This window comes from Pipra filicauda, unplaced genomic scaffold, assembly GCF_003945595.2.
Source record: "Pipra filicauda isolate LSUMZ 115617 unplaced genomic scaffold, ASM394559v2 scaffold15_size4787011_pilon, whole genome shotgun sequence".
In the NCBI taxonomy this organism is placed as follows: Eukaryota; Metazoa; Chordata; class Aves; order Passeriformes; family Pipridae; genus Pipra; species Pipra filicauda.
Window position 1 is genome coordinate 1,448,403 of NW_024104096.1, and position 23,300 is coordinate 1,471,702.

Here is a 23,300-nt window from a genome sequence, read left to right on the forward strand (position 1 = left end):
GGCACAACCACATGTCTACTTACTTGTTTTAAAGCAGACAGTTTAGGTGCATGTTGGATATCTCGAAGGGATGAATTCTGAGCTGCAAGTTGCTCTGTAATTCTTTTATATTCCGGATGTTGGGTTGTTAGCACTAAGGCTGGATGGTTGCATAGCTTCCGTAAGTATTGCAATGCCTTTAATTATTTAGGAAGTGAAGGTCAAAGAAATGGTTAGCAAGAATGTAGATTCAGAAAAAGGATGAACAAAGTAGACTATAAGTACAGAGGCCACTCAGCCACATTTCACAATGTTGATCTTACGGTGTATTTTCATGAAAATAAAGTTGGACGTTTACATTAATAAAACCTGTATTTCAAATTGTATCCAATAACTGTTACATGCATAGTAATCTTGGTCCCTGTTGCAGGAGAAGTGCAAAGACTAACATCTCCCACACTGTCATCTGAGTGTGCAATAGAGGAGGTGGGTCTGGGAGCAGTGCAGAGCCTTTGAGAATTGTTTCCAATTAGCCAAGACTTAATCTGCAATTCTGTAAGATCACAAACCTTCATAAATTCAGATCTAATCTTAAGGAAATTTTTTTCTGTGCTTTAGAATCTTAACATTGTAGTATGCCAGCTGATGAAGTCCAAATTACTTCTCCCTTGTTTTGAGGTTTTGCTCTTTCAGTAATCAGTTTTTACAAGATCCACAAAACAGCTGAACACCAGTTGAGCAGATCACATTAAAAATACAAGACAGGGTTATGCTTCTTAAAACAAACCCATAATTTAAAACAACAGCTATTCATCACAATCCAGGCATAAATATTCTACTTAGATCATATAGCCATAAATGTTTCAGTTTAGTATTTTCATTTTTATTTATTAAACCCATAAATACAGTTATCAAGAGTGTATGTGATAGGAAATAAAAATTACTAAAGCAATCTGTACCTGAAATACATGACCTGTAGCTTTAAGCTTTGGTTTTTCAGTCTCTTCATTCAGTGAAGAAACGGTTTCATCAATATCACATTTGGCACGAGACTTGGCAAAATCTTCATAAAGCTGAACCTGCAGATGAGGCCCCAGACAAGAAAATGAATGTGTTTTCCCCCAACAGAAAACGAACAGTCCTATTCAGAGTTTAGTTCCAAGTTAAAATTCTGAATTATCATACATCAAGAAAGCTATTTCATATGCAACACAACATAACCATTAATAATGGAATCTCCTGTCATTTGTCTTCTTTCAGCCTGGAAAGTATTATTTAAAAACAGCCTGCGTATGCCTAGATGTTGTTCCTGAACAACAAATTCCAGAAATTAAACTGAAGAAATACTCTATTACAACTAGGTTAAAATTAGTTTTTTAAGCACATACCAGAAAAACCTTTTAGTCCTGTGGTCCTAGAGAATGTCAGAGCTGACATCAGACTGACACAGGAATATAGAAGTGGTTCCTTTGTGATCTTAACTGTATTGAAAAAAATAAACTTTCAGCCACTTTTTAAGCATACCTGTAGAGGACTGAGAATACAGTAATAATCTTGAATAATTTTGGGTGGGAGGTCTTGCAGCACATCCTCTTTCATTCTCCTTAGTAGGAATGGCAGAACTTGGCGGTGCAGTGCTTCCATTGCAAGAACCCCTAGTGAGGGCAACAGAAGCTGTATTTTTGAAGAAAAAAGATTTTCAAACCATTCAGCTCCCCCCCAGACTCTGATGTTGGAACTGACCACACTTTCTTTTCAGTAACAGTTCTCATTTAAAAGGCTAAAAACAAAATACCAAAGATTGAACATTTGGTCCTTACCAGCCTCTTGTTCTCGACTGGAGCTTCGGGCATCCCTACTTGCCAGTATTGGTTTGCCATAACGAGCTGCAAACTGGCGTTCAGTGCCCAAAAATCCTGGCATAAGGAAGTCAAACAATGACCACAACTCTAAGACGTTGTTCTGGACATAAAAAGAAGTATTTGATAAATTATTTTCAAAAGAAATAAAGTTATCAGAGAAACTTCCATACATATTTACACCGCCTACAAAACCCTACAAATCTAACACTTCAACACACTTCCAAGCTGCAGGAGCTTGGTAGCTCTTGCATCCAACTGAGTGACAGGAATACATCTACAGGCACTCTAACATATAAATGGACTTTATACTGTGTTGGCTGTCTTAAGCCACACCTTGAGTTCTTCTGGACAACAAAACCTGGGAAACACCAGTTATCTTAGTCCTGGATGAGACACATACTGCACAGAAGTCATCAGCACAAAGCCCCAAATCTGGAGTTCTCAGAATTGTGTTTCCTGCTAATTTCACTATCCCTGCCTGATACTTAAAGAACAAATGGTAGAGAAAGTCTAGCTGACAGCTTTTGAACATCATTAGTACCACAAAACCTGCACCCATTCCCCTATACATGGGTAAACCAGGAAAGGAGAAAGATGTCATTTAAAGCATTTAGCAGCAAAAGGCTTTTTACAATGTATACTTTGAACAAGGTGATTGATAAAAGGTACAATAAAATGGACTGATAGACCTGTCTTGCTTGTTTTCTGCTATTCATCCAAAAAAAAAAAAGAAAAAAAAAAGGGGCAGTTACCTGGATTGGTGTCCCAGAAAGAATTATCCTGTAATTAGCAGTCAGCTGTTTTACTGCTTTTGACAGCTTTGTTTTTCCATTTTTTATTACATGGCCTTCATCAAGAATGCAGTAATTAAACTTAATATTTCTAGAAAAGAAGAACACAGGTTTAAGTAGTATTTAAAATTCTAAGCTATTAAAAAATCTCTGAAAACAAGTCAATTCTTACCTGAAGAAGTCAATGTCATTTCTTACAACATCATATGAAGCCACTATGAGATTGTGTCTTTTCACCTGGTGTTGCAATCTTAAGGACAAAAAAAAAAAGGAGTTAAAGTGTTCCTTACATAGGTTATTATTTCAGCCTTTAAAGGTACCATCACAAGTTTTCCCATGCCCACGAACTATGCTTCAGTAGTAAAGTGAATTGCAAAATTCCACGTGTGATATTTTACTCTATCCCAGTCATAAGTGCAAGATAGATTACCTTGCTCTCTCAGTAGGAGGTCCTGTGTAGTGCAGTGGATTAAGATATTCTTTCGAGCAAAATTTGCCTACTTCATCCACCCAGTGTCCTGTGAGTGTAGGAGGGCACACCACCAGCGAAGGAAGAGGAACACTGTCCACTAGTTTTGTTCTTGCGTATTCCTGAGCCCTTTAAGAACACAAGAAAGGAGTTTTTCACAGAAGACATGGGGTTGGAAGGGACCTCTGGAGGCCATCTGGTCCAACCCCCCCATTCAAGCACAGTCACTTAAAGCCAGTTGCCCAGGACTATGTCCAGAGTCATTAACCCAGACAAAACCTATCATTAAAACCTAACATTAAAGAATGTTGTTTAAGCTTACCTGAGGCAATGATCACCTGCAAGAATGCAAATGGATTGTAAAGTTTTTCCTAGGCCCATGTCATCACAAAGAATTCCATGAAGTTTGTATTTATTGAGAAATGCCAGCCAGTTCACTCCATCCTGAAATCAGAAAAAGAAGAGTGCCTCAGAAGTAAGAACTGGCTTTAGGTAGTTATGTTTCAGTTCAAACATCCATATGTTCTATCATCCATCAGTGCCAAACTACGAGCTGGTTCCCACCATAAATGCATCCACTACAGCCCATTCCATCAAAGCAGGGGGGATAAAGGGAAAAATGTAAATGTCCAAACAGTCCAGCAAGGCCTGGCTTTAGAGAGGTGAGCTGCCACAGTCAGCCTAAACAAGGCACAGCCCATTGGCCACTCCCTGAGAAAACTAGCAGAATCTAGACAGGGGATAAATATCATTTTGCCAGTATAAGAAGTATGCATTACTTCATTTTTTCTTCCTTATTCAGGAGTCCAAGATACACATTGCACAACTAAAAAAACAACCTTCAAAAAACCCACAAGCAAGAAGCCAATACTGAACAACTCCTACCAGTCCACAAAATTGTATTGGACTGCAACTTACTGCTCTTTTAAAATCAAAGTATAAGCTGTTACCTGTTGATATTTTCTGAGCTCTGCTTTGATTGGTACTGGAATTTCGTAGTTTTCCAGTTTTTTTCCATCCAGTAATTGTTCCAGAAAGTGACGTTCTTTAGCTTTCATCCTGATTAATTCTTCGGACATGTTTGGTGGATCTGGTATACCAGCCTAGGATAACATTTTTAAAGCAGTAATGTAAGGCCTACAGGGCTTAGTTGTCACACAGAGAAGAAAAAATAAAACCTCATACTAGTTTAGACATTTAAAACAGACAGTAAAGATCTGCAATCTTCTCAACTGCATGAATCCAAACTCAGGATTTATATACTGTATTTGTGCTATACTTGTTTGACTACTTACGGGTCAACACATCCAGGATGTGACAAATTCTGCCCTAAAGGACACACTTGAAAAACTTGATACAAGAAGGAAAATTCTTGTCAAGCTTCTATGACTGAGCTATTCTACCTCTAATCAGAGAGTTTATCTGGCTAGCTAGAGAAGCCTTTGACACTCTTTTCTCTTAAACCACAAGCTACTATCCAAAGTTTGATGGATTTTTCTCCTATTTAGTGGAATTATATCTAAAGTGCTACTGAAATCCATAGAATGAATTCAAGCAGTTGGAAACTGCTGAGAGAAGGTAAAACCTAAACCTCCTTCAAGGTTTGTAGCAGCAGATCTTGGCTTCCTAGGTACTTCCCACATCAGGCCAGAAGCCCAAAGAATCCATCCGGGGGCCAAACAGGCTCAGACATTCTTGTTTGCTAGTAATATACACTAGAAGAGGAAACAGTTCTCCCATCATCACATCTGTCGCCCCAATTTTCTGGGCCACCTCCACCTTTAGTTAGCTTTACTTCAAAACCTATATATATATTTAATATAGTTCAGTATCTGATATTGAACTTCCTTAACCAGAAAGGGGAATTCTAAGGCACTTCCCTAGTAACTATGAAAAAGAAATATGACATGATTGTGCACATGCATGCAATTACTAGAACAAGTATGCTATGTTTTTAAGAGATGGTCACTACATTCTATTAAAATAGCTTTTAAAACCCCCAAAACCTAAGCTATATGTATTCCACAGGACTGTGTTTAAGATACATACAAAGAAGGACACTGGTGCCAATGGCATCAGAATGAACATGCCAGAAATTAATTCATTCGTCGCTAACTTTCAACTTCAACATTTCAGTGTAAGCATGCAGAAAAAGTAAGTGCTCCTGTTAAGACAGATTGCTAGTTATCAGATGCTAAGGTTTTATTATGTTAAAAATATAATAAACCCATTAAATTGACAATTGGTTTTCATTATTACCATGGAAATGTATTCTAAACTGTCTTCTATTACCATCTGGTGGTCAAGTTACTTAGAAGCATTGTAGTCCTTGATACACAACATTAGAAAGTGTCTGAGGTGTGAACATTGTAGCAGAAGTGAAAAACTGCAGCAAGTCTGTACTGATTAAACTCTACTGCATCATAATACACAATATTTGGCCCAAATATGTAGGGCAGGGTTTTTTGATTTTAACAACTAGAAATAAGTGACTCTACTTATATCCACATTATCCCTATTGTTATTTTGTTTTTTCCTTTAAAAGCAGTACTGCTTTTATGCATTTCTCTTGACCACATACACAGCAACACACATACCTAGGGAGAGTGCACATGTAACTCGTAAAACTTTTGAGCCCGAACTAACAGAACAAGCACTGCACACAAAATTAATAAATATACCCTTTAACTTTGTGTACACAGTTAAAATGAGCTTCTTATAAGGAGAAATTTTATTTTAACATTAATTTAGACAATTGCTAACACAGGGTCCCATTTTGTTCATTTTACTTACACAGGACACTTCCATTATCTGATAGGGACTCAACATCTATAAAACCATTTACTTATTCAGCATTTAATAAGCCAGAAGCCTGAACTTTGCAGTTGGTGAAAAAGTGGATCCAGGGTACTTCATACACTCAATACACTTAGAGTTTGAGCTTACCTCAAGAGGCATTAGTCTAATTAATGTTGCAAAGCACTGAGTAGCCATAAAACGTACGCTGTTTGTCTGATCACTCATTCTACCCAGAACTGGAACCACCAGAAGAACAATGTATGGAACAATACCAACATCCAGCTGCTCCATTACACCTGAATTGGTTATTAAGGAAATAGTTTGTAACAGTTCAGGACTGTCTGACAAATATATACCCAGCAGACTTCACACTCAATATGGAAAAGTCATTAATACGTTACATTCGGATGAATAAGATTTCTAGTAACAAAGCAATGCAGAAGCAGGGAAATCTGATCTACCCAATTAACATTTAGCCCAGTGAACTGCATGGTTTGAGAAACCAAACCTTCATCTGATGGATAAAATAAGGGCAATGGAAACTAAAGTTTATTCTGTTTCATTCCACAGGAGGAAAAGAGCTTAATGTTTTATTTCATTCCTCCTCCCTTTTTTTTCTGGCAACAGTTTTTGTTCACCCAAATTAAGCAATAGCAAAGAAGTTTCTGCATTTCTGAATACTCAAGCAAGGATACATGCCAGTGCTTCAATTGCACCTTCTTGTTTGGTGTTGTCATCTATCGCTCCCAGCCATGGTAGAACTTTCTCTAGAAAGATATTCATTGTTTCCATGGTAGCTATTTTACTCATAACACCCACGCAACGGGAAGCCATGTGTCTCACGGCAGTGCTGGGATGTTGAAGGCACATGTAAAGGTGAGGCAAATGCTGTATTAACTGAACAGAGAAAAAGGGGGGGGGGGAAGGTTAATATGAATTATAAACAAATTAGTGACTTTTTAACTGAACAGTCTTTTTAAGTCATTTAAGAATGCTTGCAGTGGCTCCTTTACAAGACCTAACTGCTTAAAACTAAAAAATAGTTTCAGAAGAAACAGGCAATTGAACTTTGAACAAGTATTACTCCCCAATGCAGTTAAAATTCACAGTAAAAAAAGAGCTAGGAGTTTAGTCCAAATGAAAATTAAAGAAGCCCTTAGTTGGCAAGGATGTGTTTCACACTGAAAATACAGTACTAAGTACTCAGAACTTTTTATTAAAAAAAAAAAAGAATTATCACTTAAATACAGACACAGATTTAAGAATTCCTTCCAGCTAGCAGATTTGTCCTAGACTCATCCCATTTGTGTTTAGGCTGATGAATTATTCATGTTAGGAATCTCATTAATTCTGTGTGACAAGAAAGACACACAGAAGGAATCTGCATCTTCCCAGTGGGGTATGTGTGTATCTATGTCTTCTTTTTCATCAGTATAAATACACTTTTATATCAGGTATCTTAAACCGATGCTCAGGTTTTTCCTAATGTGAAGATCCCTAAATATTAGCTTTGGTGAACCAATTCCACCCTCCTTCACTTTCTGTGATTTTTCAAACCTGCATAAAGAATTAACACCCTCAAAACTAATCTACACAATAGCTACACACCACACATATGCATACATATAAAATACACTTAAAGGAAGTCTTCTCATGTCATATGCAAAATGCACTCAAAACCATTTTAGCAGTTTATTAAGATAGGTTAGAAAATTCCACATGAATCTTCTCCATCTGCTCAGAATTCTACAGCCATTCATTTTACCCATCTTTTCCAGAATTCTGGCCTACTTATTCCTTGCATGGGAGCCTTGTCAAGTATTTTTACCATCCTGTTGCCCTTCTCTATGCCTCTCCAGAGCTACTATACTTATTCTGAAATATAGTACTGCAGATAGGCTAGTACTGAAAACTGTGTTCAGATGCAGGCATAAGAATTCCTCCATTTCTTTAACTTTTTTTTTTACCAGTACTTTAGATTCAGTTGATACTTTCACAGAACCATTCTAACTCCAGGATCTCTCTCCTGAGTAGAAATAGTCAGTTCAAAGAAGGAAGTTTCCCACAATTTTTGCATTCCCTGCACAGGCGGCCTTTCTGACAACCTTCAGCCTGTTACACAGTAGTCAGGCAGTAAACTCTCTTTATCACTACCATTTTGCTCCCACTCCAGCCACAGAAACTACATGTCAGACTATTGTAAGACAAATAATTTCAGTCAACCACATAGTGCAGTATAACCACATTTTTATCTATACTTTCATTACAAAGAGAAAGCATTGTATTATCAGTCCGTTCTCCAGTTTTAGGAAATACAGGATTAAAATAAAGCAGAGCCAAGATGCTGATGTCAGTGCAACAGAATAGCATAAATATTATCATAACTCAAACTTCAGAAACAATCTTATCCAAAAAAGAATAGGCCAAGGTTAAATTGTAGGTAGCCGTTTGCTTTCATGGTTTATTCTACAACCTGCATGAACAAATACTGAATTTAATATTCTACAAAACACGGGGTAAAAAAAGCTTTACAACTGCACAGCTTAACTGCTGAAGGCTATGTCTTGAGTTTATCAAGAGTAGGATACAGGACTTGGAGAAGAGGTAGACTAATGAGGGACTACTTGAGCAAAATAGAACAAGATCTAAAAAGAAGTCTTACAAAACAATAATTTAAAGCAGTAGCAATGAACAGACTGAAGTGTTTCATACAAAAGCTAATTACCAGAGGATGTAGCTGAGTATCCATTGAAGCTGCTGTTGTTTCAAAAACCTGCAAGGAATTTACCAGCTCCTGGGCAGGAGCATCTCCTTTTTCCAGTAATGACTTCCGGTCTGGTAAAAACAAAAAGGTGTTCAGTTTAAGTCTGATATATTGCCCCCAGCCTACCAGCCCTCCCAGCTTAAATCAGAAGTGTAGTTACCAAAATTATTTATGTGAATGTTGTTCCGTAATGAACCAACCATAGCATCCCAGAGATGTGGTAATCCTGTTGCCATTTCAGCACCAAAGTGTTTAGCTATAGTAGATAAGGCAAATTCAGCTCCTCTTCTCTGTACAACATAAGGTTTCTGAGCCTAGAATTAAGCAATTTATCAAAGTAGTGAGGACAGACACATTTAAAAATAACGATTATTTTCAAGGAAGCTCCCATTATATAGGCATTCAGTTTGGTTTATACCTGACACTACATTCTGATTTTTTTTCCCCCCAAGTTAGTTACTTTATTCTTCATAGAGGTAAAAAAAAAAAAAATCTTTTATAACAGATTATTTGAAGTCTATCAATTTGAGATTTGGCTTTTGCTGACACAGGTCCATTTCAGCATGATATTTTCCAACTGGTTCCAGTTCCAGAACCTTAGATATTGCCAATACAGTAACACCAAGAACAGTAGCAAAACTTATGAAAAACAATACTTGCTTTGTTATTAAACCCCTGCTCTTTGTTCCACTCTCTTTGGAAAGCAGAATTGATAAAAAACAGTAACAAATCAAGAACAAAATCCACAACACTGCTTAGGAATCACAGTCTTGTTTAGGATCTTATTAAAACATACAGATTTTAAATTAATAAAACAGTAGCAAAAAAGTTTAGAATAATAAGTATGGAAGTTGCACACACATTCTAAAGCCAGTCACATTTCAATTACTGGTTTAAATTCTTCAGAGGCATCCAGCACACATCAAGACGACCGGCATGCGTAACAGGACACAATCACAGCAGTTTGTGGAAATCTATTCGTATGAATTTATATTGATATTTCTAATCTGCAGTAAACGTAAGTGTCAGGAGTTATTAGTTTTCTTAATGACACACTGAAGATTTAAAATACAAACATGCTGCTTGTATCACAAAACTTCATATCAGCTCAGTTCTCTCACGAAGAGATCCTGGGCATCCCTATTATAGTGATATCAATTCCAGTGAATTCAAAGTAACAGAAGGGAGGGGTGGTTGTGAAGTTGCAAATTCAAACTTCTGAAGTGTACCTCATCGAGCTCTGTAGGAATGCTTCCACTGCTGCCTGTGGGGAGATCTGCAATAGGGGCTTTTGGAGCTTTTGGAGTAGGACCTCGCCGACTTGTGATGGCAAAAGCAGCTTTCTGATGTCTGTAGAGTGTAATTATTCCCCTGTGCTTAGTAACTGTATGCTGCATTCCATCTTTATCAGAGTTGGGCCCTAAAGGAAGAGAGAACAGCTGTCAACGATTTAAGCTGCAGTTTAACACCTCGGCAGAAGTGACAGCTACCTGTAAGTCACCTGCTGACTGCACTTCAAAAAAAGCCCAACTTTTTCCATCCTTGAGGACAATGGCACTTCAGTACAGAATGCAGTTACTCCGTTAAGAGCACATTACAGACTTGGAATGAAAAATCAAAGCATGCAAACCACCACACAAATTCTTATTCAGCAAGAAGCACAGGTAACAAACTTCAATCAAATACAAGAAGTTTGCATAATTTTATTTCATATAAAAATGAATTATGTTCTAAAGTTTAAACAAACTTACGTTCTGTGTCCCTTACAAACAGTTCAATACTTCTGTCATGATACAGTAACAGGTGTCATCAGTATCTTTGGATTTGTTGATGTTTCTACTTATACTAAAGAGCTTCTTTTTTAATCATATAATGTTATTCTACTCTGAGATGAAGGACATTCATAAAGACTAAGTAAAATGTACAATGGTCAAGCCTTAAAGCAGGTGAGAATCTTAGACTATTAAGATCTTAATTTGTGTTGTTCATTCAATGTACACATTTGCAGTGCGGGACAGCCATTTAATGAATCCATGACCATTGCATATACAGAATTATTTGTTCATTTTGACCACCATCCTCATCTTTTTTTAACTTACTATTAGCCTATGGAATGTAACACAAGTCACTTTTTTTAAACAGGCTACTCTAATTCCCATACTTACTCAATTCCAGAGAAAAGCTTTGTAGCATATATAAGTGAAATATGATCATAAGAGGACAATGTCAATAACTGAAAATTGGAACTGAAGTCTTTTATACATGTATGTTCTGAAAACAATACACATTAGTTGCACACGAATTTAGTTTAAAATACCTAAATAAAACCATTACTAATAAAAACTCAGTTGCTGGCATTTTAAAATCACTGAAAACAAGACTCATTCAAATACTCATTTTAACAGTTCAGAAATAAGCACAGGCATATTTTAAGAATGTTGGCACTCTTAGATGTTGTACCTTTTGAGTTTTCATGGCTACTCTGAGGCTGTGCAGGACATGCTGCTAGTGGGGTAAGATGTGGATCCACACAGAGGGAGTTGCAGAGATTTTTTATAATCTTTGAGTTGGGACAGGGAGATCTTGTCGTACACTGCTGAAGCAACTTTGCTATACATGAAGCCACATAGTTTTGTACAAGTGTATTCTCTTCTTTTTTGATAGCTTCCATTAAGGGTTTTATAACAGGATTTAGTTTTTCTGGAAGTTGCTGCAAGTTCACAACTGCACATGCAGCAAATGTGTGCACTCGCAGATGCAGCACTTGCCATTCTTGATTTGTTTCTGTAACAGTCATTTGGACCTGCTGTCGCTTACTGTCCAACTGCTGCAGAACTTTAGGATTCAAAGGAAAGGATGATGTCACTTCATTGAAAACGGAAGTAACCTAAGAAAAGGGAAAAAAAATAATTACAAATCTGTTTCATTTACTGTAAAACGGGATATCCTCTCATGGCAGAATATGAGTCACTTGACCAAATATCTCCATTTTTTCAGCAAGTAACAGGAAGTGCTCCAAGATGTAGTTTCTGGAATCTTGAACTGCAGTTCAAAGGGAAAAATCAGGCATCTTATAAGAATTTCAAGTCTAAATTTCCAAAGAGCAGTTTAGGCACTCCAAGTTTAGATTGTCCCATATCTACCAGTTCTATCCAGGTATTCTGGAAATATATAAGCAGGTGACAGGTAAGCAAAGGAGAATGTGAATACAAGAATCTAAAAAGGATGTGCAAGGCCTCATGCATGAACAAGTTGTTTCTAAGCCGTTTCTCTTTTGAGGAAAGAGACTGGGATAAAAATCTAAGGAAAAAAAAAAAATCAGCACAACAACGTAGTTGCAGGGCTTTCCATATCCTTTCCCCACTCAGATGACTACTGTTTCCTGTGAAAGATTTGGCATTAAAAGGAGATTAAAAGGTCAGAGGCAGGGGGCTAGGTCATCTAGAATTTATTTCCTAGTCTTTTGACAGTGGTTTTGAAGGGGTTCCAGCCTGCTTTAGTTTCTTCTGTGTGGATTTCAATAGTGAATCCACACCTGGAATCATAACACTCACTTTTTTCTCCTCTTAAGTATGTACCTTGCACTGCTCTTGATTTTTGTCAGACTGTAAACACTGCAGGGGAAACAGTAAGTTTCCATACACATCCTTTGACATGAGATATATAAAGTCACCATCACCACATTATTTCCGAAAGTTATTGTCTATGTAATAATTACGTGGAAGATGTATTTCAAGACAAGAATAGGTTTGAAGGAAGGGCAGGCATGCCTCTACTTACCAGCTCATTAGCTTGATCTATTGTAAATACACTACAGTTTACTCTGTTTCCAATGTCAATGTGTGCATCAGCTAATAATGAGATGAGTTGTTTACATTCATTTTGCATTCTGGTAAAAGGAACAGCAATTTCATCGTAATAGAGATGTTCAGAAAGGACCCCAAGTAAACGAGGCTGCACACAAATAGCCACAGTTGTACACTCCTGTAACAGGAAAAGACAGTTTGCAATTCTGAGTAATCACAATTTCTTTTGTTCAGTTTTGGGTGCTAAACAGCTCAATCCAGTTTTCAGAGGGACCATTAACATTAATAACCCAGAATATAAATGATTAGGAGCAAAACTTTCAGTCTGCCACTAGAAATGATACTGAATAGAGGAAAGACAGTCACCTTAAAAGGAAGGCTGACCTTGGATAACAAGCATCTTGAGAACAGACTTATTTGTAGAAAAAATGTGAACATATTTACTGATTCATAATTCTGACAGTTGGCATTTAGCTACTGAGCACTGTATTCCTCCATTGTCTAAGAATCATGATTTTAGTATTTAGATGTATAAATACCATTTTAGCTTATCAACCGAAATCTTATTTTGGCTAAGTAGCTCATGACAAGCAGTGGATTGAGATAGTAAGTAAAATTTACTTTTGCTGCAGAAACACCCTACCTTTTGCAAGGCTGCCCACTCACAGATTACTAACGCAACACTAATCCTCTGCAAGGCAGATTTAGAATTCAAGTGGAAGAGCAGGAGCTGAGCTAATGATTCAGCTGGCTTTATTTCTTGAGTAACAGTATTTACACCTGGGTCACAAATGCAGCAACAAAGTGCTCCCAGCAACCTGACAAGAGGGAAAAGAACAGTCACTTTAGTGTTACAATTACTGATTAAAAAAAAAAGCAATTAATGATTAAAAATTAAGATGCCAAAATAGTCTACATAATTAGATTTTGGAAAAGCTGCTATATATAATGAAAAAAAATACATTGCTTTAAGTATCTTTTTCATATTTTCAGTAAACTGACTTTGCTGCCATCATCCGAGCACGCATGACAACATAATCCCTTGTTGCTGGATCTTCTGCAATGCTGTCTGCCCCAGCAATATATTCCTGAATCACTTCTTTATTCTGGGTTTGACCTTGACGCAGTTTAGCACCTGCCTTTTCCTGTGGAAAAATGGAGAGGTTGCAAGTAAGTATGTTTGTAATGAAAACATGAATTCATATTCCATAACACTTCCAATAAAAGTTGGACTAAGACAGAACATTTCTTTGATAAGAGGCTTCTTAAAGTAGTTAATACTTGCAAATCACCTCTCCACTACTAGCCTTCTATGGTCCTGTTAAATGTAGGCTATATTCCTTGACTATAACATTAAGACTAATACTCAACATATAGCTGGTAAATACACAGAGGAAAAAGGAAACATCTTTCAGCATGTTTTCAGAAAAAACACAATGCTTTCAGATTTAGCTCAGTCCTGCAAACAGATGGCTTTGGAACCATGTAAATAAAGATTTTATGAAATATTCACATAGAGCATACTGCATGGCAGAGCTTTATTCTCATGGATAACCTGACAAGAACTCTTTTGCTCTACAAAATTGAGGTTTATAAGACAGTTGACATTTAGAGTTCTAGAAAGGCAGCACCACTCCCCTCTAACATCCTTAGAATGTGTTTTCATATACAGCTAAGCAATTTCATACTTTCCTCAGAACAGTTAGTGAGGTCACATTTCACTTACTTTTGATCTAGTTTTTACTTCTAGCAACATGTTTAAGTCAATGGGCAAATGAGATGGCTGCATCATTAAGCAGAGCCAGGCTCCCATCCATGGACAAGCAGCTGCAACCACATACTGTACAGAAGCCTTGTTTAACAGTTCCAGCCATACCTTGGGAAAGAAAGAACCATAGTGAAAATCATGACAAATTCCTACAGGGTCTACATAAAATCATACATACGCTGATAAACTGTAGGAACCATCTCTCATTCACTCTCTAGTAAAGCATCACATAGGCCAATTACAAAATAATTAACAGGAACACACTATTTTTTATCTGCACAGAGGATATGAAAGAGCAGGATACACAAACACTATATATCTATGTGGTAAGGCATGCAAATACCTTGTGAATAAGATCCAGAATTTCTTGGTTGCTTTCCAAGATACAAAACTGAAATATGTGCCTCAACATGTCTTGCAGAATTGGAGTCAACCATGTTGAAGAACTCTGAAACAAGGATATCATATGACTAAGCATATTCCAACAGGTATCACATTAAAACACTAATAACTAATTCTTACCTGGTCTTGGGTAGACAAGAGCGTGAATAACGTTTCCAGAGCTGCTTTTCTCACAGAAGATATAGTGTGGTGCAAGAAAGGCCACACTCGTGGGACCAGAACTGTGAGTGACTGCTGAATACTAGAGGAAGGGGAGATGGAAAGGCAGTTACAGGAGAAAAAAACCCCACTGACTAGAAAACTAGTCAATTCAGGCATGTATTTTTACCATGTTTTTCCCACCACCCATTATACTTTGGCCTTTGTTCAACTGTTAGAAAAAAAAGGAGGGGCTGTTTCTGTTTTGAACTTACTATTAGGCCTGAAGTTGTACCTAAAGTTATGACTTTACAAATAATGAAACCAGCTTCAGCAATGCCAATCATATAAGATGAGAGAGAAAATGCACAAAGCATCTGCCTTAAGTGCAGATGAGGTAAGTTTACCATGTGTATTATGAAAAATTTAACATATTAAGATGCAATTTCTTTAATTTGCCAGAGTCCCAAACAGAGAGGAACTAGTCACAGAATTACTGGGTGTCCTACTAATGTGAATTTCCATGTTTGTAGCTTTCTCCAGAACTGTTCCAAGAGCAAAGTTCTACAGGTATGTGCATGTGTTTTAATGTACACAATTTGGTCTCTTGTTTGGAGTTTGTCTGCTCCTTATGGGTAGGATCACCATATGAGTGGAGCCAATATCCTTTACTAAAATAGCCAAGACGAATGGAGAGAGAAGGTAAAGAAGTCACATATAAACAATGTCTAATTGTTTAATTCTTCTGTTGCATTTCACAAACATAATGAAAATAGAAGCACTGTCCTAACCTTCACTTTAAGGAAAAACAAGAGTAAAATTAAAATATTGATTTAAATTAGGCATCTCCTTGGCACATGATTTGAAAGACAAGCATTATTACAACTTGCAAATAAGTGGACACTCAAGCATGTAACACTGAAGCAATACTAATTAAAAAGTTACCTGCATTTGCGGACCTGAGGGTAAGTCAGAAGGGATGAAAGAAGGATCATGATACTGTTTGTGGAAGCTGTCAAGTCATCCAACTCCAGAAGTGCATCCCACAAGGTATTAAGAATAAAAGGCACCTACACAAATAAGAAAAAGAGATTACTATATATAAAAAAGAGAAAAAAATCCAGTGCTGCCTCTAAGCATTATTTTCTTCATTTTGACCAAAAGTGAACTTTTCAATCAGAACTTATGGAAAACAGTTCAGTCACCTTCTGAGACTGAAGCTGGACCAGGCTTTCCACTACTGGTACTAAAGATGCTGCAGCAACAGCTCGGACATCATCATCCAGATCTTGCAGACCTTCAATTATTGCAGGCAATACTTTAGGCAATAAAGTATTGATCATGTCCTGTCAAAAAAAATCAAAAGCATTTTTAAACTTAAAAAGCATGTAACGATCCAAACAATTGAGATGTACTCTGTGTTAATTAACCTGTTTGTTTTAAAGAAAAGCTACCCATTCAAGACTATAAGTATTGTAAGTTACCATTCATGAAGTTAAAAACCTAGGTTATAAATTTGAATGAACTCAAATGTCAGCTCAAAGCTCAGTGTTTGCAGAATACCAACGACAAATAGACTAAACTTCTTGTAGCATTCAGCTCTGCTACTTCACACATGAAAGTATCATCAAAATTAGGCAAGCATAGCCTCTATTTATAATGTTCTGTGCAAGTAACTTATCAAGTTACAACAGTACAGCTTCACTATATAATTGCAGCCCGGATATAAAAGTGCAGTCACACATCTCATAACCCACGAGACTGCAATGCAAGCAAACTTGTTTTATCATATCTCTCTACTGTTTAGCCACATCCTCTACCTGGAGCAGAGTTTTTTGATCCAAAGGTCTCTACAATTTGTCATGAGGGTTATTACCTGACGTACTGCCAAAGCATACTTTATTCCTAGGAGACCACCATGTCTCACTTCCCATTGTTCCTGCGTAAGCAGCTTCAGGAGAACATCCACAGTTTTATGAACTCCAGTCTCATTCATGTGTTTCAATACCACTCCCAAAGTCTGAGCACAAGTCTCACGTACTGGTGCCACCACCTAGGAAAAAGGAAATGATAAAACAGATACTTCTGTATGAAATTTGACTTAAGAGAGAAATCAATCTGAGTAGAGTCAGATGACCAAACTGCTACACAAACAAGGTATTTATATATCAGCTACTTTTTAATAAGCATCTGTGAGTAGTTACAACAGGCACATGCAGCAGCACTGTAACAAGGCACAGTGTTATCTGTGCTGTACTACTGTCAGTGTTCTATTGCTGCAGTGTTGTCTCCTGCAGAAGACTGCTGATCTGCCTCTCAAATTTAACTTACTTCATCTGAAACAAAGTCTCCAAATCGGTCTAATGCAAACACACAAAGAAGTCTAATAACCAAGTCTTCTAGCCACTCCTGATGCTGCTGAATCATCTGTAAAAAAGAGAAAAAATCAAACACCTTGACTATGTTCATAAAACAGTTCTGATACGCTTGTTTTAGCTAAAATTTGTAAGAGATACAACAAATGTTCAAACTGACTCAATACAGTCACCTTGCACAGTCAGTCAAGGCAAGTACTCAGTACTAATTCAGCTCACCTGGGTTACTGCAAACATCATAACTGGTTGGTTTCGGTTATTTTTTTTAAAAAACATAATACCTTTACTGAAAGGCTGGTGCCCTGATTTTGACTCAGATAGAGTTAGGTTTTTCTCAGTAGCTGGTACAGTGCTATGCTTTGGATTAAGTACTAGAATAACGATAACACACTGATGCTTTGGTTGTTGCCAAGTCATGCTCACACTAAGTCAAGGACTTGTCAGAGTCTCATGCTTTGCCAGTGAGGAGATCTACAAAAAGCAGGGAGCAACCATAGCCAGGACAGGTGATCTGAACAGCGATATTCCACACCACAGAATGTCATGGTCAGAATATAAATTGGGGGAGTTACCCAGAAGGGGCTGATCAGTGCTTTGGGCCAGGCTGGGCATCAATCAGTGGGTGGTGAGCAATTGTATTGTGCAGAACTTGTTTTTCTGGGGTTTTAATTCACCTTTCCATTTAATTCTCCTTTCCATTATTATTATTACTGTTATTATCATTAGTACTATTATAAGATTTTACTTGATTTCAATTAAGTTGTTTTTCTCTCAACCCATGAGTTTCCTCTTTTCCTGATTGCCCACCCCATCCCAGTAGAGGGGCCCATGGGGGGGAGTGAGCAAACAGCTGTGTGGTGCTTAGTTGCCAGCTGGGGTTAAAACACAACAGCTAGAGAGCACCTCGTTAGGGTGGACAGACAATTTTATTCCTATACAGCATACAAAGGTAAAGTCATCCAGATAACCTATACCAACCCATGTCAACTCATCCTAGGCAAGTCAATTAATATGTCTGAAGCATATTTATAAATAAACTATAAAGCAGTGGGAGACCCAGTGAAAGGAACTTGCTTTTCAGCACCAGATTTAACAAAGCAATTTAAAACAAACTTGTCTTGAAGCTCTGGCCTCTGAGAGAGACCAATAACTCCGTAGTTTTCAATCTCAGAGTAAAAGCCTCATAAAAGCAACTGCTCAGGCACCATCTTTCTCATCTCCACTGTCTGCCTACTAGATCACCACTTCCCTTGAAAACTGTCATTTTAGTGTACATATTAGGGATTTCATATTCCCATACATGTCAAAGAATTATACCCAGCATACGGCATGCACAACAGCTGGAGCACACACACCCTTTCCATAAATAGTTAAGAAATGGTTTAAAAAGTATCTTATAATTGCAGCCTGCATTATTATTACCCAGCAATCTCCATGGAACAAATACTACCCCACGTGGAAGCAAGAAGAGATAGAAGCTTTTGCTTTCCCTAAGTACAAAGTATGCTGAAATAGATTGATTTACATCTCCTCAATCTTCCACTCTAAACCACAAGCCCTCCCAGCTGCTTTTACAGCAAAGTCAGTATTAATCTGGATGAGATTCACTATTAGTAAATAAGCTGTAACCGTCAGGTTATTTTATAAAAACTGTTTTCCTTTTAAAAACACGAAACTTTTTCTCATAACAAAGCAAGCAGATTCACAGAGTCACCTTATTGTTCAAGTAAGTAGAATGAGACACTCTAAGATTTCACTAGAGTTACATAATCAACTTGTCAATTTAGTTTCAGCACAGCTTTACCATGACTTGAAAACAGTATTTTCCAGTATGGAAGCTAGTGTTCAATAACTTTATACACAATCAACATATTAATGGTTACTTATACAGTAGTATAGTAGCACTAATACTAGTACAGTAGTATTGGTTTCTGCACAGGCCTTTTAAAAAGAATGTTTCATCAGTGCATATTGTGATGTCAACCAGATAATTTTGAGCAGACAAGTCTCATGGTTTACATTCCCCCAGGTCACCCACCTGCTGCAAAGTTTAAGTACTTTAACAAGTCTGTTTTCTAAACTTCATTTAAACGTATGGAGTCTACATGACTGGAAACTTACCTCCTCTAGAGAGCTATCTCCCATTTTACCACCACTTTTACCATGAGCTTTAAGTATCTCTCTCAGTCCAGTACCTGCACCATGTCGAACCTAGAAAAGTGAAATAAAAAGCCAATTTTAAAATACTAGGGAACAGGAGATAGCCATGTTGGATAACTGAAACAACAGTATTGTATTCTTAATAGAGACATTTCAACTACAGCTGAATTAGTACTAGACTTGTAGGCAGTTATATCAAATCATATACTTAAATGTTTATCTGCCCAAAATCAACCAATTAAGAATTGCTTCTATTTCCTAACATTATCATATTTGCAGTAATATAGCCAACATTCATCTCCTTTTACCTCACTATGAGACACTAGTTTTCAGAAAAGAGAAACTAGAAGGTATTGCTGGTTTTTTTAAGTTTATAAGTTAAAGTAAATCAATATAAATATTTTTCTACAACTCTTTATATTTTTTAAACAGAGTTTGGATCCTCACTGAATATTCTGGAGTTCGCAGAACAAGTTTTGACTATTATTATTCTGCAGAGCTTACAAACCTGCCTTGCTTGACTAAATACTAGAAAGTAAGTGAACAAGTGATAGCAATTGTAAGCACTTGCATGTTCTCACCAAACATGAGCAGCTGAACAAACTAGGAAGAGTTTTGGAAATAACATAAGACCAGTAGAACTGCTATTGTTTCTGGTTTTTGACACTTAACTGGACTAGTAATTGGCTTCTCAAGAAAAGCCCACTCAGTGGATAATGAAGTCTTAAAAGCAGAGTTTTGAACCAGGTTTTCATTGAGAGACCTTTACACAGATTAGAGCAGAACTTACTCTATTTAAGGACACTTCATATACATGCTTGTTGCTAGCAGAAAATTATTGTATTTCATTTCATGACAGTAACAACTAGAACTCTGTATTTGGTAGCATACATATCCCCTATGTACAGCTCAGTGGTTGCTGGTTAAAAGTATAAGCAAGCCAATAAAAAACAGCCAGAGTCTAGTCTTAAAATGCTAATTGTTCATGCACCAATAATTAATTTGGTCTGAGACAGCTTATGAGCTAGGTTTTACAAGTCAAAAGAAGTAGACTTCGCTAGTTAAGTTCTCAGCTTCTGCAAACACAAAAGAGACAAATGTATGAAGGCAATACCAGTAGTAGGATTCATCTTGCCTGACTTCATCTGTCAAGCTAGGCAAGCAGCCTGGACTAATCACTCAGGCTGCCTCTAGACACTGCAAGATGCTGCCAGAGACATTTTAAACATGAAGTCAGGTAGATTAACCTATTCTTCACCCAGAACATAAAGTAATAACAATTCTGTACTGATCTACTTCCTTAATTAAGAAGTATGTGCCCTATACCAAACGTACTAAGGAAGCCATGGGAATGTCTGCATTCCAGATGACAACTGGATGTGGCTTTCAACTGCAAAACAGCCTGCTTTCAAATGAGGTGAGGCTTATTAGCTCAGATGCAGCAATATGCCACACAAATAGAATTATCCTTTTTCTGGGACTAAAATAATTGTGCTGGCTGCATATGATCTATCTCTGTTTTCAAGACTGAGAGCAAGGTGACTCTGTCCATACTGACATCACTGACACTGTGCTACAGATATACATAAGGATGTTAGAGCTGCTGTTAACATTTAACTTTTCAGAATATCAACTTAAGAAAATTAAGTTAGGTAAGAACAGTTATTTCTATCTTCTGCTCAAGAAGTAAGATTGTTATCAGCTACTTCACACTTTTGCCTGAAATTTCTAACAAAGTGGAAAATTGTATAAAGACTGAATAAAAGGGTGAGCAGAACAGTTTTGAATCTTGAATATAGGTGGTCTAAGCAACAAAATATAGTTTTTGTAGTTACCAAAGGATTGATTTCTCTCCCTTTTGTACTAGCTTAGCATTAGACAAACATGATGCTATTCTTTTGATGAATCCAAGTCGCTTTTAATTGCTTAATCTTTGTGACCATAGATTTATGTGCTTTTATTTTGCTTGAATTTCAGTACTCCCATAATTCTCACTTACAGTGACTATTTTACATCTTTGCCATTTCCCCCAAGTATACATTATACATCTGTTCTCAATTCCCCTTTAAGTTCACTAAAAGCCAATTTGTCCTGGCTATGTAATCTGTATTTACAGTTGATGTAGTTTTTGATATCTAGCAAAATACTCAAGTTCCACACATACAATTTTTGCACTTCTCTTGAAGCTTGTTTTTTCCATCTATAGTTACACCTTAGATACTGCACGTATGTCTTACCTCCCAAGAAGGGTTGAAGAGGTCATTGCACACCTCTTCACAAAAGCTTTCCAGAGGCCACTCATTTGCCTAAATGCATAAAAAAATTCTTAAGTATGAGATTAAAAGAGAAAGGAACCAGATGAACACTTATGATCTTCATGTATTTAAATGGCATATATAAACCTCCAAAAGTTAAAGTATTTTTCTTCATTACTGGACAGAATTGAAAAAACAATCTTCTTTCACAGCTCAGACTTTGCTAAGTGCACTGGATCTCTTAAAAAGCTTATGCAGTTTCTGTTAGTAGTGTAAACTCTCCTCTATGGTAATTGATTTTAATGTTCTGGAACTCATTCTCCCTTTAGGAACCATGCTAAGGCAGAAAATGAAGCAAAGTTTCTTATCCTCCCCAGTGATCCTTTAAATTTACAAACTTTGCCTTTAAAGAACATAATAGGCAAGTCGCATCTTGCAAATACACCGTATAATGAAATTGGGTCAATTAATTTGGTAATAAACAGTATCCTATTCAAAACACATTCCACATTTTTGGAAACCAGAAGCGTATCCACTATCCCAAAATTTCCTACAAGGAAACTGCCGTGGCTGTGGAAAGGAAATTATATTACCATTAGTAAGTTCACATCATCACATACACAAAGCGACTGAAAGGCAGCCAGCAATCAGCAGCTGTTCAGCCTGCAGTTATCATTCATCTTTCAAATTAATTTTCCAATCATTTTTTCCCAAATAAAAATGTAATTACAAAACTACGTCTGGAAATTTCTTATTTTTGGAGAATACAGACTAATCTAGATAAAGTCTGAAATAAACTTCTGTGAACCATTTGTATTCTGGTTTAGCATTTCTTAAATTGTCAGCTTTTTAGTCTATTGAAGCAAATGCAGGTTTTTCATCATCCACTGTTAAAGATAGAACTTAATTCTAAATTAAGCCTAATTAAAGTAAGGCAAAGATTAAATAAAGTGTACATGAACATTTTGATCAAATTATTTGTGGCTAACTGTAATCCTACCATCTAAGTGTTTAGCACAGTTTTACAGTTTAATACCCAGGTCTGACACCTGTAGCCACCCTACTCACATTCATTTGGGTCACAAACTGCTACCAGTGGATTAAATGTGTTTTCTTCCTCAGTGCTGTAAACACAGTTTGAATCTGTCTTGATTCATTATCTACAAAAGTAAGCTGGCAATGACATTCTTAATTCCATTTCTCTTAATGCTAAAATGACTAAAGGATTTGGGACTACAAAGGAATTTTGCTTCAAATTACTTTGCTAAAAACCTGAATGGTTATTCCTGCTAACAGCAGAACAATACATCATACCTCTTCTTGAACATTTTCTACCAATGTTTTTGAGTCTGTAGCAGGCTGGTTGATGACAACATTTGCAACTTTTTTTCTCTTTTCTTCTGGTTCCCCATCGGTGCTATCATTGCTGAGAAGGAATAAGTATAAGTTTATGAACTGGAAGTATGCTTTAGGGGAAGTAATTACTTCTACAATTGAAGTCTTCAGATCCAATAAGGTGTGGCAAGAATAGAAAACAGAGAGGTTTAACACTGAAATACGCAAGATAGGTAAGTTTACATGAAAAAAAAATTCAGTGAGGAGATAGAATGCTGTCCCAAACTGACAATCCTTCTCAGATTTTCCCAAGAAACACAGCAATTCCTAAATAAGATCATTAATTTTGTTCACTGCTTATAAACACAGTAGATACAATAATATGCCACTATAAACT

General features: G+C 36.9%; 1 protein-coding gene across 1 annotated transcript in view; it reads right to left on the bottom strand.

Annotated features, from left to right (window-relative positions):
• The window catches only part of BTAF1 (B-TFIID TATA-box binding protein associated factor 1), a 44,117-nt gene that overhangs the window by 3,755 nt on the left and 17,062 nt on the right, over positions 1-23,300 (bottom strand). Inside the window, exons 7-34 of the mRNA XM_027711016.2 lie at positions 22,883-22,994; positions 21,551-21,619; positions 19,275-19,364; positions 17,110-17,205; positions 16,655-16,831; positions 15,984-16,124; positions 15,724-15,848; positions 14,761-14,881; positions 14,582-14,686; positions 14,197-14,346; positions 13,473-13,615; positions 13,114-13,288; positions 12,445-12,648; positions 11,125-11,551; positions 9,894-10,084; positions 8,825-8,978; positions 8,626-8,735; positions 6,596-6,797; positions 6,048-6,196; positions 4,052-4,204; positions 3,424-3,545; positions 3,063-3,230; positions 2,805-2,882; positions 2,594-2,723; positions 1,800-1,941; positions 1,504-1,634; positions 939-1,058; positions 24-176 (exon numbers count right to left, since the gene is read on the bottom strand). Coding sequence (XP_027566817.1) covers positions 24-176; positions 939-1,058; positions 1,504-1,634; positions 1,800-1,941; positions 2,594-2,723; positions 2,805-2,882; positions 3,063-3,230; positions 3,424-3,545; positions 4,052-4,204; positions 6,048-6,196; positions 6,596-6,797; positions 8,626-8,735; positions 8,825-8,978; positions 9,894-10,084; positions 11,125-11,551; positions 12,445-12,648; positions 13,114-13,288; positions 13,473-13,615; positions 14,197-14,346; positions 14,582-14,686; positions 14,761-14,881; positions 15,724-15,848; positions 15,984-16,124; positions 16,655-16,831; positions 17,110-17,205; positions 19,275-19,364; positions 21,551-21,619; positions 22,883-22,994 — 4,138 coding nt within the window. The remainder of the gene's footprint in view (positions 1-23; positions 177-938; positions 1,059-1,503; positions 1,635-1,799; positions 1,942-2,593; positions 2,724-2,804; positions 2,883-3,062; positions 3,231-3,423; positions 3,546-4,051; positions 4,205-6,047; positions 6,197-6,595; positions 6,798-8,625; positions 8,736-8,824; positions 8,979-9,893; positions 10,085-11,124; positions 11,552-12,444; positions 12,649-13,113; positions 13,289-13,472; positions 13,616-14,196; positions 14,347-14,581; positions 14,687-14,760; positions 14,882-15,723; positions 15,849-15,983; positions 16,125-16,654; positions 16,832-17,109; positions 17,206-19,274; positions 19,365-21,550; positions 21,620-22,882; positions 22,995-23,300) is intronic.